The sequence below is a fragment of the Xenopus tropicalis genome, chromosome 5 (genome assembly GCF_000004195.4).
Source record: "Xenopus tropicalis strain Nigerian chromosome 5, UCB_Xtro_10.0, whole genome shotgun sequence".
In the NCBI taxonomy this organism is placed as follows: Eukaryota; Metazoa; Chordata; class Amphibia; order Anura; family Pipidae; genus Xenopus; species Xenopus tropicalis.
The window spans coordinates 66,097,850-66,111,984 of NC_030681.2; the positions used below are offsets into that span (position 1 = coordinate 66,097,850).

The 14,135-nt window shown below is 36.1% G+C and overlaps 1 protein-coding gene across 50 annotated transcripts in view; it reads right to left on the bottom strand.

The window, feature by feature from the left end:
• Window positions 1-14,135, bottom strand: part of trdn (triadin) — a 245,141-nt gene that overhangs the window by 103,196 nt on the left and 127,810 nt on the right. For 48 of the 50 annotated variants that reach the window (XM_031902115.1, XM_031902106.1, XM_031902107.1 and 45 more), the window contains 4 exons: window positions 13,958-14,017; window positions 12,267-12,323; window positions 1,792-1,848; window positions 1,531-1,581 (listed from right to left, as the gene is read on the bottom strand). In XM_031902115.1, the coding sequence (XP_031757975.1) occupies window positions 1,531-1,581; window positions 1,792-1,848; window positions 12,267-12,323; window positions 13,958-14,017 (225 nt within the window). The remainder of the gene's footprint in view (window positions 1-1,530; window positions 1,582-1,791; window positions 1,849-12,266; window positions 12,324-13,957; window positions 14,018-14,135) is intronic. The other 2 variants (XM_031902108.1, XM_031902090.1) reach the window with 1 other exon arrangement.

Below are 14,135 nucleotides of genomic sequence, written 5' to 3' on the forward strand. Positions count from 1 at the left end.
AATTATGCTAAATGTTTATGGGTAAAAAGACCTAGCCATCTAGAACACCCACCGTCTTCCTTGCAGAGATGATTTCTATGCTTTGTTTGCCATATCCTACAAAAAGGGTTAATCCAATGTCATCCTAATAACAGTCTGTCACAAATGATGCACATAATGGTTATGGTAATTTGTGGACTGCATCCTGGCCATAATTATAAAGATTTGGAACATGAGAGTGTTAGGAGTTATGTAACAACCTAACTAAATTAAATCTTTCTAATTCAATAAATCCACCTCATACTAGGGGTGCACTGAATCCCCTATTTTTGGATTTGGCTGAACCTTGAATCCTTTGTAAAAGATTTGGCCGAATACTGAACCAAATCTGCTGAAAAAGGCAGAATCTTGGCCAAATCCCAAATCAAATCCTGAATTCACTGCATCCCCACCTTATACATTATGTATGCAATGAAACACTGTTTTCAGTTACTAGAACTATAAACATATACAGGTATATGCTGTATCAGAAGATAAGGAGCACTAAAAATAAAGCTGTCAATTAAAAGTCACATTTATTGAACCATATTAAAATTGTAGGTGCATATACAGTAGTGGACATGCACTTAACGTGTTTTGTAGCATCCTGCCACTTCTTGCTTCTGAAGTGATGGTGGGACACCATAAAACACGTTAAGTGTATGGTGCACTACTTTGTATGCAACTACAGTTTTAATATAGTTGGGACTTTTAATTAACTGTTTTTTTTTTTTTTGGTGCTCCATATCTTCTGACACAGAATCTATGATGTTGTCTGGGAACCGGCATACATGTAGCACAAATTAAGCTCACTGGTAAGTGCTCCCGTGAATTAATTGTGTGATATTATACAGGTATATGACCTATAATCCAGAATGCTTAGGATATTAGGTTTTCCGGATAAGGGATCTTTCTGTAATTTTGATTTCCCCACTCTAAGGGGCACATTTACAAAAGCACGAACGCTCGATCGGTCATGCGAACGCTCCGAGTGTATTTTCGCCGATTTTTTCGGGCGTCCGCACGACTTTTTCGTACGGTGCACGACTTTTTCGTACGGCGCACAACTTTTTTGGACGCCGCACAACTTTTTCGGACGTTTGCACGAAATAATCGGAAAGGTTTTACCGCTGTTTACAATTGTTCGGTACGAAAATTTTGTGACTTTCGGATCGCCAATACGATATTATCGTGACTAATACGATTTTATCGTTTTAGTGATATTTGCGATCTTACGAAATTTTTGTTTCCAATACGATTTTTTCCCATTTGTGATTCGGATTCGTGGATTAGTAAATGTGCCCCTAAGTCTACTGAAAAACTTTAAAACATTAAATAAAACCATTAGTATAAAGTACAACATACTTTTTTATCATTACAGAGAAACAGGAAATTATTTTTAAAAATGTGAATTATTTAATTAAAATAAAGTCTAAAGTGGCTTTTATAGATCCCATACCTTTACAAAAAAACCATACCACTATACAATATATGGAAATGTGATGTTTTTACCTTGCATGACTTTTGGGGGTTCTTTTTCAGTAGCTTGAGGTGTAACTTGTTCTTGGGAAAACAATTAAAATTGAATATTAGATGTAATAAATCATTGTTTTAGGCTGTTTTTTATATGCTATAAATGCCTCTGCTGTAATTCTAACATTATTTTATTCAGATTTCCATTATTGGCCTTTGCAAGAATATCTAATATATTTTAGGATTCTTGCATCTTTTAAATGATATACACACAGCCAAAAAACATCCAAAACTTTTTACCATAATCTTCCTTTGGGCATTCGTCTTCAGCTTCATGAATTGTCACCTCCTCTAAGACTAAGAAAAGAAAGGTTAAGTTAAGGGAAGAACTGCTTCAGTTTCATATCAAGTTTATTACTTGTACGTTTGATGTTTGGAGGGCTGTACATATTCAGATATTACAGTTTGTTCTTTTATTAAATGTGACAGAGAAACAAGAATAGCATATATTGCAAAAGTTACCCACAATAAAAGATGGAACAGAAAAATATAACTTTTTTCAGCTTATCAAATTTGATATTAACATCTAAAAATGAAATGTTGAGTTTGTTGTTATAAAATATAGAAACGCACATTTTTAAAGCAAAATGAAAGCTTAAAACAATGGAAAGGGTTTACTATTACATCCTCCAGTTAGTAAAATTGCTACTTTTTTACCATAGACTCAAATTACTTTTCTCTAGACCAACACAATGCCATTGTTCTCCCTATGTCCTTGTATGCCTTGTGCTGGTTAAAGGTGTGTGCATGTGCAGTACAGTAAGATCCAAAGAAACCGCTGCTCTTTGCACGTAAGTCCTGTGAGTGCGGATCCTTCGCTAATTGCTGTTTGTATTTTCTTCCCTATGGACTGCACCCAGGCACCACAAATCTCTTTATCGTGAGTGCCGACCAACTTTGATATTATATATATATATATATATAAATATATATATATAGAGAGAGAGAGATGTAGATTTACTTGTAAATCTAAAACTCTTGCAAGCTTTTAGAAACATGTGGTGAAAGAGAGAGAGTACCACACGCTCAGTGATGTGGTGCAAAAGAAAATACGTTTATTGAAAAAAACTCCAACATTTCGAACAGTATTCTTCTTATATATGTAGATGTATTTGTAAATGCATGTGGCAAAAGTAAGTGAATCGTGCTCTCAGCATTTAACAACATTCATTTAACGACAGAATGCTCCCACCACCATGTTTCACAGATGGGATAAGGTTCTCATGCTGGAAAGCAGTGTCTTTTGGTTTTTTTTTAAATCAAATGTAACGCTCCTCATTTAAGCCAAAAAGTTCTATTTTAGCTTCATCTGCCCACAAAACATTTTTCCAGTATTCTTCTGGTTTGTCCACATGATCTTTAGCAAACTGTAGATGGTCAGCAATATTTTTGGGGGAGAGCAGTGGCTTTCTTCTTGATAACCTTTCATATACATCATTGCTGTTCAGTGTTCTCCTGATGGTGGACTCTGAACATCAACATTCACCAATGTGAGACAGGCCTCCAGTTGTTTAGATGTTAACCTGGGTTCCTTAATAGCCTCTCGGACTATTAGACGCCTTGCAATTATCTTTGATGGTAAACCAATTCTGGGTAGGGTAACAATTGTCTTGAAGTTCAACCATTTGTACACAATCTGTATGACTGTTGATTGGAGTCCAAACTCTTTAGAGAGTTTATTGTAACCTTTTTGAGGTCCTCAGACACCTCCTTTGTTCAAGTCATGATACACATTCACAAATGTGTTGTATGTGAGATTAGGCTTTGTTGAATCCCCATTCACACCTAATTGTAATCCCATTGACTGAAAACACCAGTCTCTGATTTCACCTTCAAATTAAATGATAATCCTAAAAATTCACTTACTTTTGTCACATGTAGAAATAATTTTGGATCATTTGTTTTCAATAAATACATGAATAATATAGTTTTTTTTTTTTTTTTTGCTTAACTAAGTTTTCTTCATCTACTTTTAGGACTTGTATGAAAATCAGATGATGTTTTAGGTCACATTCATATGAAAATATAGACCATTTTAAAGGTTTCACAAACTTTCAGAACAATTGTAACTTTTTCACTTTTTCACTTGTGTACAAGATTTAAGACTAGACTGCTTAGAATAAAAGAGCAGAGGCACCTTGGATGGCACAGCTTTGAAAAGGTAGTGGCACTGGCAAAGCTTAATAACACACAAAATAATATCTTCTTTGCATAAGTCTCCAGGTTTATTTAACAATGTACAAAATAAAGCACAGTCCTCTTTTTCCCCACATGGCATGTGTTCACCTACAGTACAGTATATTAGATTTGGGAATGTTAAAGGGATTCTGTCATGATTTTTATGGTGTAAATTTATCACTAAATTACATTGTGTAAATTGCAAATAATTCATTCTATTATTTAAAATTTAATTTATTCAGCCAAATACCAAACTGAATCCAAACCTGGAAGAAGAAGCCAGAAGTGCAGTATATGAAAAGGAAAAGCCCGGGCTTTTGTCCCTATTACATAAGGTTCAGGTGCAGTTTGGCCTGCTAAAAATGGCTCGGATTCGGGCAAGTCCCAAACTGATTCCGGGGTTCAGTGCATTAGTACTATAGAGGACACAATCTACTTTATAACTTGAGACTTTGCAGCAGTGCCATTATTCAAGGATTGTAACCATAAGTAATGATGTCAGTGATACATTAAAAAAAATGTCAGTGATACTGAAAAAAAAATAAAAAAAAATATATATATATATACATACAATAAAAATGTATTTAAATATGTTGCTATAGATGCTGGCACAAATGCAGGCCTGATTTGCAAAATCCACATTTAGTACAGTACAGCGCAAACAGCAACAGTGGTAAATCTCCCTCTAAATTAAAACCAGCAAACCTACATCACTTTTGCTCAAAATTAACCTTCAAATTGGCCATCAAGTTGTACAACCATCTCTGCTGTATCACACTTAATTGGTATGCATTCGTCTGTGTCTCTAAAACACAATTAAAATTCAAACATGTCCATGTACGATCTTTAAATAGTAATCCTTCTTTTTAAGCAATAGAGCTAGTTGTGCATATTAGAGAAAAGGCAGAAAAGAATACTGTTCCCCCTGCCTATTTGATCTTACTTACATCTGTAGACATACTGTTTTTGAAGCAAACTAAGCATTTAGAAGCAGAACAAATCTTAGCTACTGCATGTTATTTTCATCAGACTAAGCTGTTTCCAAGTCACTACAAAACTCTCACAAGCAATGACTGACAACATCAAGCCTCAGAAACCATCACAAACAGAAATGTTGATGAAAATATGCCATCTGAATTTTATCACTCTTACAGCAGTTGCACAAGATAATTTCAATGACTCTGAGAGAAACGGCAGGTAAACTAAGATAAGACCACCAAAGCAAAGGTGAAATATTAAAATATGTAATATTTTCTTTAAAGAATAGAAAAATTAAAAAGTATAATGTAAAATACAGGAATAGCTAAAAAAATAATTTAACTCGATTTATTTTTATTAAGTCGATTTATTTTGGAAATATATTAATATATTTTCTTTGTAATTATTAGCATTTTTTGGGTTGAGTACCAAAGAGAAATACATATAACTTCACTTATAAAGCATCGTTTATTGAATGATTACCCACTAACTAAGAAGCAGAAAAGCATGTACATGCACAAGTGATCCTTAGGAGGGTGGAGAATGGGGGAGGCCTCGGGGCGCCCAAAACTGAAATCCGACGCTGACTGTTACACTTAAGTACCTTGGTTTAATATTTGTGCTAACTATGTTACTATGTTTAATATTTGTGCTGTCATTATATTTTGGTTTTAATCAGCTGACCAGATAATGCTACCTGCTGATTGGTTGCTATGGGTTGCCATTCAGTAAATTTTATTACATTACCTTCATTATCAGAGTAAAAAAATAACATTCCTTTCCATAGTTTCTGCACTAATATTATCTGTAAATATTATCTGTAAAACTAATGCAGATTCTGTTAAATCTCTAACAAATGTCTATAATATTGCAACACAAATAATGGTAACAAGCAAAATCAACACAATTAAAGTCTGGCAGCATACTAGTACTATATAATGAATTACCTATTAGCTTTTATCTAGTTCAGTGCTGTCCAACTTGTGTGGTACCAAGGGACAGACTTTTTCTGGCCTACATGGTGGCCCACCACACCACAAGAGCTATTAAGACCATACCCACATTAATGGTGGTAGTGCAGCAAAAACCCAAATGGTTGGTGCTCACTGTATGGATATCACCCTTCATTCATATGTGAAAGAATTTTATTGTGTTATAATAAGACATACCCCTAAATCCTTATGCCTTCTCTTCCCCTGTGGATAGCACAATAACCCCCAGAATATAATTACACACCTTAGGGAAAATATAATGACGATTTCTAAAAACTAACAAACCCCTGCCAGGTTAATCTCCAACAGGCAGCATAGGGCAGGCAGAGTATGGCACACACAGCAAGGTACAGTAGGAATACTTGAATACTCTGCCTGCCCTATGCTGCCTTTGTGTGCCATACTCTACCTGCCCTACCCTGCCTTTGTCTGCCATACTCTGCCTGCCCTATGTTGCCTGTGTGTGCCATACTCTGCCGGCCATACCCTGCCTGTGTGTGCTATCCTCTGCCTGCCCTATGCTGCCTGTGTGTGCAAAACTCTGCCTGCCCTACCCTGCCTGTGTGTGCCTTACTTTGCCTGCCTTATGCTGCCTGTGTGTGCCATACTCTGCCTGACCTGTGCTGCCTGTGTGTGCCATACACACAAGGCAGCATAGGGCAGGCAGTACATACTACATACAATGCTGGCATTGCTCCTACAGTCTGAGGTGTGAACAGGTGAACAATTTGGGTGCTTACAGTCTGAGCCTGAGGTGTGAACAAGGGGCCAGATGATCTAATTACTGATATCATTTAACGCTTACACAAAGGTGAGCAGTCACAGCAGCCAGACAGGTGGGGAGGGTCACACAGAGGGGGGAGCGAGCCAGATGATGCCTGCGGGCTACCAGTTGGACAGCACCGACCTAGCTATAAAATGTTAGTGATGAATGCATCCCGTTTTCAATGATAATTTTGCAAAACTAGGGGAAAATTTATCAAATGCTTTAAAAATCACAAAAATCAATGGATGTTCTTTAAAGTGTTTTTTATTATTATTATTATTATTATTATTATATGTACATACCTATAGATGGATTTTTTTGTGGACAGTAAAAAAAAGGAACAGTCTTGATTTTTGTCTGACTTTAGAAGCATGGTACTACTTATGGGGGGAATTGGCTAGTGCTGGTTCCAGGTATTAAGACTGTCACATTTGCCCAAAGAAGATAATATTAACGCACAAGCCTCATTTTAAATAATCCGTAAACTCCATTTTCTCCAGTCCTCCCTATAATCTGGATGTGTTTTTATTACCTTTTATTTCTTTATTAATCTATTGACTTTCAATGGGGGAAATGCAACCTGCTGCCATTCTCACAGTATTAAGACTAGGGTCCCCAAACTTTTCACAGTTGGTCACAAGGGGACTGCAGCTTTAGGTTTGAAAAGTGGGCGGAGCCACCAATAGCCAATCAGATTTTACCTATTGAACTTTATCAGTTTGATTCCAGGGATCCCAAACTTTGCACAGTCAGTCACTGGGTGACTATGTACTCAAGGTTAGAAGGCCAAAAGCCAATCACATTTCTTTCATTGTTTTCAGAGGGGAAATTTTAACTGCTGCCATTCTCACATATTTAATGTCAGGGTCCCCAAACTTTGCACAGTTTGTCATTGGGTGACTACGTTCCAAGATTAAAAAAGTGGGTGGGACCAACAACAGCCACCTATAGACTTCATACATTGAAATTTAAACTGCTGCCATTCTTTAAAGCTAAAGCAAAAGCTAGTTAAAGCTAGTCATCAGGTATCTGTAGTTCAGAGTTAGAAAAAGTGGGTGGAGCCACCAACAGCCAATAAGAATTAATCTATTGATTTTCAATGGGAAATTCAACCTGCTGCCATTCTCACAGTATTAACACCAGAGTCACTAGGGGACTGCATTTTTAGGTTTTAAAGAGTGGGTGGAGCCACCAAAAGCCAATCAGACTCCACCTATTGATTTTTTTTTGTTTAAAATGCTGCCTTTCTCACACTATTTATGTCAGGGTTCCCAAACTTTGCACAGCACGTATTCAGGGTTAGAAAAAGTGGGTAGAGCCACCAACAGCCAATCCATTTCCACCCATTAAATTTCATTGGTTTATATTTAAACTGATGATATTATTTAAGTATTAATTCCAGGGTTGTTAAACTTTCCTAAGTTAGTCACTGGGTATTTGCGATTCAAAGTTAGAAAAAATGGGCGGAGTCATCAAAAGCCAATCACATTTCACCTATTTACTTTCAATGATGAAGTGTAAAATGCTGTCCCACAATTTTTTTACCCAAACTTTGCAAAGTTGGTCACTGGGGACTGCAGTTCAAAAATAGGAAAAGTGGGTTGATCCACGAACAGCCAATCAGATTTCATCCATTGAATTTTATTGGTTTAAATTTAAAATGCTGTAATCCTCACACTATTTAAGACAGGGTGCCCACTGTTTGTCACTGGGTGACTTCGACTCAAGGTTAGAAAAAGGGGGCCCACCCACCACCAATCACAATTTACCTATTGACTTTTATTGATTTAAATTAAAACTGCTGCCATTCTTTAACTATTAATCCTAGGGTCCTTAAACTTTGCAGAGTTAGTCACTGGGTAACTGCAGTTCCAGGTTAGAAAAAGGGGGAGGAGCCACCAACCGCCAATCAGATGTCACTCATTGACTTTCAGTGGGGAAATTTAAATTGCTGCCATTCAGTCACTATTAAAATCAGGGTCCCCAAACTTTGCACAATGGTTTTTACTATATAACTGTGGTCCAAGGTTAGAAAAAGTGGGCAGAGCCAACAACAGATTAGATTTTATTCAGTGACTGCACGTTTTTTAACCCAACATAAAGTTTGTTCTCAAACTTCCCTTTCCAGTTGTACTTTTGATTGCAATAACTACAGTATGGCTCCTACTATTCCTGGGTATTCTTCACATATCTCTTAGAAGCTTTGGTACTAACATTGCATAATTTGCTCTTTTAGCTTGTTTAATAGTAGATGTTGTTGTCCATAGTATTTTGCATATTTCCCATAAACCACTTAGCAGTTAAATCAAGCAAGTACAAAAGGGCACTTAAAAATAGACGTGGATGTACAAAAAAAAAACGACTTGGATCTTTTTACTATTGAGTACTATTCTCATATCTACCACATAGCTGCTATATTGCTACCTTCCCATTGTTCTGCTGAGTGGCAGCAGGGAGGGAAAGGGAGGGGGGTGATATAACTAGTGATGAGTGAATTTTTCCGACAGGCATGGATTTGCAGCGAATTTCCGTTGCCAAATTGATTCACAATAAAATTAGTCACACATCAAAAAAAGTCAAAATAGGCGTGGTTTCTCTGATTTTTCTGCCGTTACGCGCATTTTTTCGGCAAAACGGGACAGTAAAGTGTGACTTTATCAGAGCAGAGGTCACGTGGCTGTGGCACAATGCAAAATGAAGAGTATGGCTAGCCCCATGTGAAATTTCAAAAGTAAATATAAAAAAATGTTTACGCTTTTAAAAAAACAGATATCAATGTAGGATTCTTCCAGATAAGCTCTATTAACTGATAAGGGAAACTGATGTTTTCTCATGACAGTATTCCTTTAATGTTAAGTCTTCCATTTTTGTTTTCATATACTGCAAGACAATTTAGCAAACAGGGTAAGTTCTGCCATGTTACCAATAAATATTTTAAATGTTAAACATAATGAACACAGTATGATAACTAGCTTTTTCTTTCTGTTAGATACAGTATTTTAATCTTTAATGTATTCGCAGATTTGGTGGCATATACAGCTCTAAATTGGTTGCTGATTTTCGCTCCATGTCTACTTATAAGTCGGTATGAATCCTTCTAAAAGTCATTTCAATTATGATTTGCCTGCCAATCTCTAATGCTCCTGTTCGCTTCAAAGAGGAGGCAATTAAAAAGCACAGAAAAGCTCTTCTGCCTAACAGGTGCTGCCAATCAATGCTGCAAAGATATTAAGGAACCTTAGACTAATTAAAGTAATAATCTGAAATGAATTTTAAAGTGAACTGTCTTGACAAAAACAGACAAGCAATTGCTCTGAATAACACTGACATATATATGGAAGCGTCATTCATTCCTTTTCAATGTTGCCTGTTGAAGAGATTTTTGGTAAACATGCTGACTCTAGGAACTCAAAGAATAAAATAATCACATAATGCATAACCTTTCTGTTTCAAAGTCATATATATTTAAACACATACACATAAGACAACATGAAATCTGCATTCAAACACTTTGGCAGTGTTATGAATTGTGATTAGCATTTTTTTTCCTGTAGGCATGGTGTTGCTGCTAAATTCTGCATTTCAGCAGTGGTGAATTCTTTTGTGAAAAAATTTGCAGATAAAAAAATTTGACTTTAACAAATTTGGCGTGAGAAAAAAAAAAGTTGCGGTCATGTCAGAAAGGTCGTGACAAAGGTCTCTGGATTGCTATATTTATTCAGGGCAGCCTGAAATAAGGACAGTAGTATTCCATAAGTTGTGTTCAGTGGTGTAACACTCACACTGGCCTAGGGTGCAGGATTTACAACTGCATCCCCCAACCATGCTTCCACCTTCTAGTTAGGAAACCCAATCCCTGCTACCCTCAGGGAATGCACCTGTATGCATACTGTCACCTTACATCCATTACTATCATGTCTCCAATAATCTGCATTCCCATTTGTTGGAAAATATTAGAGACATGGTGGTAATGGATGGAAGGTGACAGTATGCATGCAAGCGCATTCCCTGAGGGTAGCAGGCTTTGGAGGGTCACTTAAATGCTGACTTTCTAAAACTAGCTTCTTAATATTGCTCGTATTGTGAGAATACTTAACAGCATTTGTGTAAAAAATTGTATGTGCCTTGCACCTTCAGTACTTCCTCAGAGTTATGCTTTGTTTCCCCAAGAATTTACAAAGGTGTTACAGGATCAGCATGCAGTGCTCTGCCTAGGGCACACACACTTGCAGTGTTAAAAGAGTATTTCCCCTTTAAATTAGCTTTGAGTATGATGAGTTTTTAGGGCAATTTGCAATTGGTATTCATTTTTTGTAGGGATTTTTAGATATTTAGCTTTTTGTTTAGCAGCTCCAGTTTGATATTTCTGCAACAAACTAGTTGCTAGGGTTGTAATTATCCTAGCAACCAGGCAGTGGTTTGCATAAGAGATGATTATATGAATAGGAGAGGGCCTGCACATAAGTAATAAAAAGTAACATTACAATTGTAGCCTCACAGAGCAATAGATTTTGGTTGCTGGCATCAGGGACCCCCAGTCAAAAGTTGAAAGAGGCAGGAAAGAAAGGCAAATACTTCAAAAACCATAAAACAAATAATGACAACCTATTGCAAAGTTCAAGAACTGCAGTATGCCAGCCTATCTGTGGCTTGGCTACGCATAGGCTATCTGTGGAAGACCATCTCCCATAGACTATATTTTAATCAAATAATTTAAATTTTCAAAAAGTAAATTGTTACTCTATAGGGCAGGTAAGTACATATTCCTGTGTTTCTTTACACATGTAACATTCTTTGTAATTATATATTTATTTTTTAAATATTTGCATTGCCTGTTTCCCAATCATGTATTATAAATAATGTCTAGGGCTACATATACAACATTATGCAATATTTAATGTGAACACAGCATTACATGCATAAGTATTGCTGTATAAATATACATACATACAAAAAGGATCTAAAACATGGAGTGTGGGTCCCTGAACAGACAAGCTTCGAAGATAAATACACAACTCTATCAACGTTATGCACCTTGTTAACTGGTAATGGTTGTAGTAAAAATGAAAGGGGATCTTAACCCCAAAAAATTGATTTAAGTTTATGCAGAGTGTTCTGAAAACTGTCTATGAACTTTCTGTTTTAGGTTAAACCTAGGGGCAGATTTACTAATCCACGAACGGTCCAAAGGCATCCGAATGCGTTTCTTTCGTAATGATTGGTATTTTTGCGACTTTTTCCTCGCCATCGCGACTTTTCCGCGACTTTTTCGTTGGCATCGCGACTTTTTCGTATATTTTCCACAACTTTTTCCTTGCCGTCGCGAAAAAATTGAATTGGTTTTTCCACCGTTTACAATCACTCAATACGAAAAAATTGCAATGGCGATGAAATAGGCGCGAAAAATACAATAAAGTCGCGGCGGCGATGAAAAAGTCGCGACAAATAATATACAAACAAGTCACATATATCATCTTTAAGACATACAGATCCGTGAAGATCATTTTGCACATCCCTTTAAACAGGGATACAAAGATACTTTTTATGTCCTTTTGTTTAACATTGTTCATGCTTAACAGAAGTGAATATTTTTTAAAAAGTAGAACATTTCTAGTTTATGCAAATACTAAAGAAAACTTAACAAAAAAGTAGTGAATATATTATAAACTGTATCCAGCTTACATACAGATACTGAACATTTAAGTAAAAATTGTTTCTTGGCAATAAATACATACTGACTAGATTGTTGACTGTAAATTGTTGAACAATTTAAAAAATATTTTCTGCTTTCTTGACCATACCTGTTTCCTTTGTTTCAGGAATATCTTTCTTTTCTGGTAATGATATTTTCAATTCTCCTGTAGCACAACCATTGGAAAAAAATATTATTCAGGATGACAAATGTTACCCTACTGAAGCATAAAAATTCTTTGTATTTGGAGGGAATATGAAAAGCTGTCCAAAAATAATAACATATTTTTATAGAAATGTGTGAATGTTAGGTGTTCAGCTATTTAAAGGGTATTTACTAAGATGTTTGTAAGAAACCAATTGGAGGATAAGTACCGGTATGTAAAAGTGGTTTGAGGAATGTAATAAATATCACTGGTGGAACAACAATCCAAAATGTAATATTATTAGACATTTATTACATTGAATACGTGAAGGTGGTTGTTTTTGTAGTAAAACTATGTGGCTGGGAATTTCATTGCACTCTGCGTAGGAGAAAATTATGTTTTCAGTCCTTTCTTCCCTGTATCAGTAAAAGCTGAAGGATGTGTTTTACTGGAAATTCTACATTTCAGTGCTATGAACTCCGATGCTCCAGGGAAAATTTCCAGCCACTGTGGAGAAATAGAAAAACTGATGTGTACCCTACTAGAGGATTTTATAAAATAAAAGGGCAGGCAGATTACATGTCAACATATCTACATAATCTCCCTCCTTGTTAATAATGATTTGAACTGATTCTTTTAAAGGGGTTCTATCTGTGCCAAATACATCCGTCCTGTGACAAATATGTTGTACCCTATTCTCAAACAAATAAATTTTTTCAGCTGCTTTAATAATGAGTATGTAGGCAGCCATCTTAGATCATTTTGAAAGAGAATGTGCTTTCAGAAACAGACAAAGCACAATGTATGTCTTCTTAGGCAACAATCCCTGTCTTCCATTCCTCAAATGACTTTTGTTTCCATTTTTCCTGTTTGGGTGCTGTTCTCATAGGCAGACCATAGGAACTCTTTTAGTAATACAGAAAAGTTAATTTTGATCTATAGGTTTTCAAAAACTCCTTCCAGGCTTCAGTATATATGCTTTTTGGAGTGGTAGGGGGAGTCCAAGGTGCCAGAATCCATACCCTCTTAATGTATATAATGTATTTGGGGAAAAATGTCCTTCTGCCTCTCACTGTATTTAATGTATTTGGGGTATTGTTACCCTCCGTTTCTTATTCCAGAATATATATCCCTAACTGAACCAACTAATTTAGATTTCAAGCAGTGGTTTGGGCTTCTTAAATACAGTAATTTCTAAATAAAGGGGTAATTTTATGATTATGACCAAGCACAGTAAATAGGGCTATCTTTGGTTTCAGTGATTTGCCCATTCTCTGATGCTAATGGGACACTGGGTTGGCGGTGCTACCCAACAGCAGCACAAAAAAAATGAATCTTGCTAAGGCAGCATAAATGACATGAAAACTTCATATGAAGGGAAACTTCATATTGATATTAATTATAGGGCCCCTACTGCAAGTGTACTCTGAAATAGTGTTGGGTGTACTTAATGGTAAATAGCTATCCAGATCTGTATATAGATGCGGTTCTACAGTACAAATAGAGTACCCAAGATAATGCTAATTCTAACCTGCACTGCAAAACCAAAAGGCAGGGTGTATTAAAGTTGCTTTTAGGTCTGTGCTATCTGTAGAAATTATTACCGATGCTTTAAAACAGATATGATTATAAGAAGTATACGTAGAAACTTATACCTGGTTTTTCTTGTGGGAGAACTTCTTTCTTCTCTTGTGGTTTTTCCTTTGATTTTTCTTCTACAATGTAATAATAAAAGTAAAAGTGGATACACAAAAGTCTGTATGCTGTTTCTGTACAATAAGGTATTTTGTATTTAATCATTTAGAAGTCTTCCCAGAAAATATTTTAGTAGGG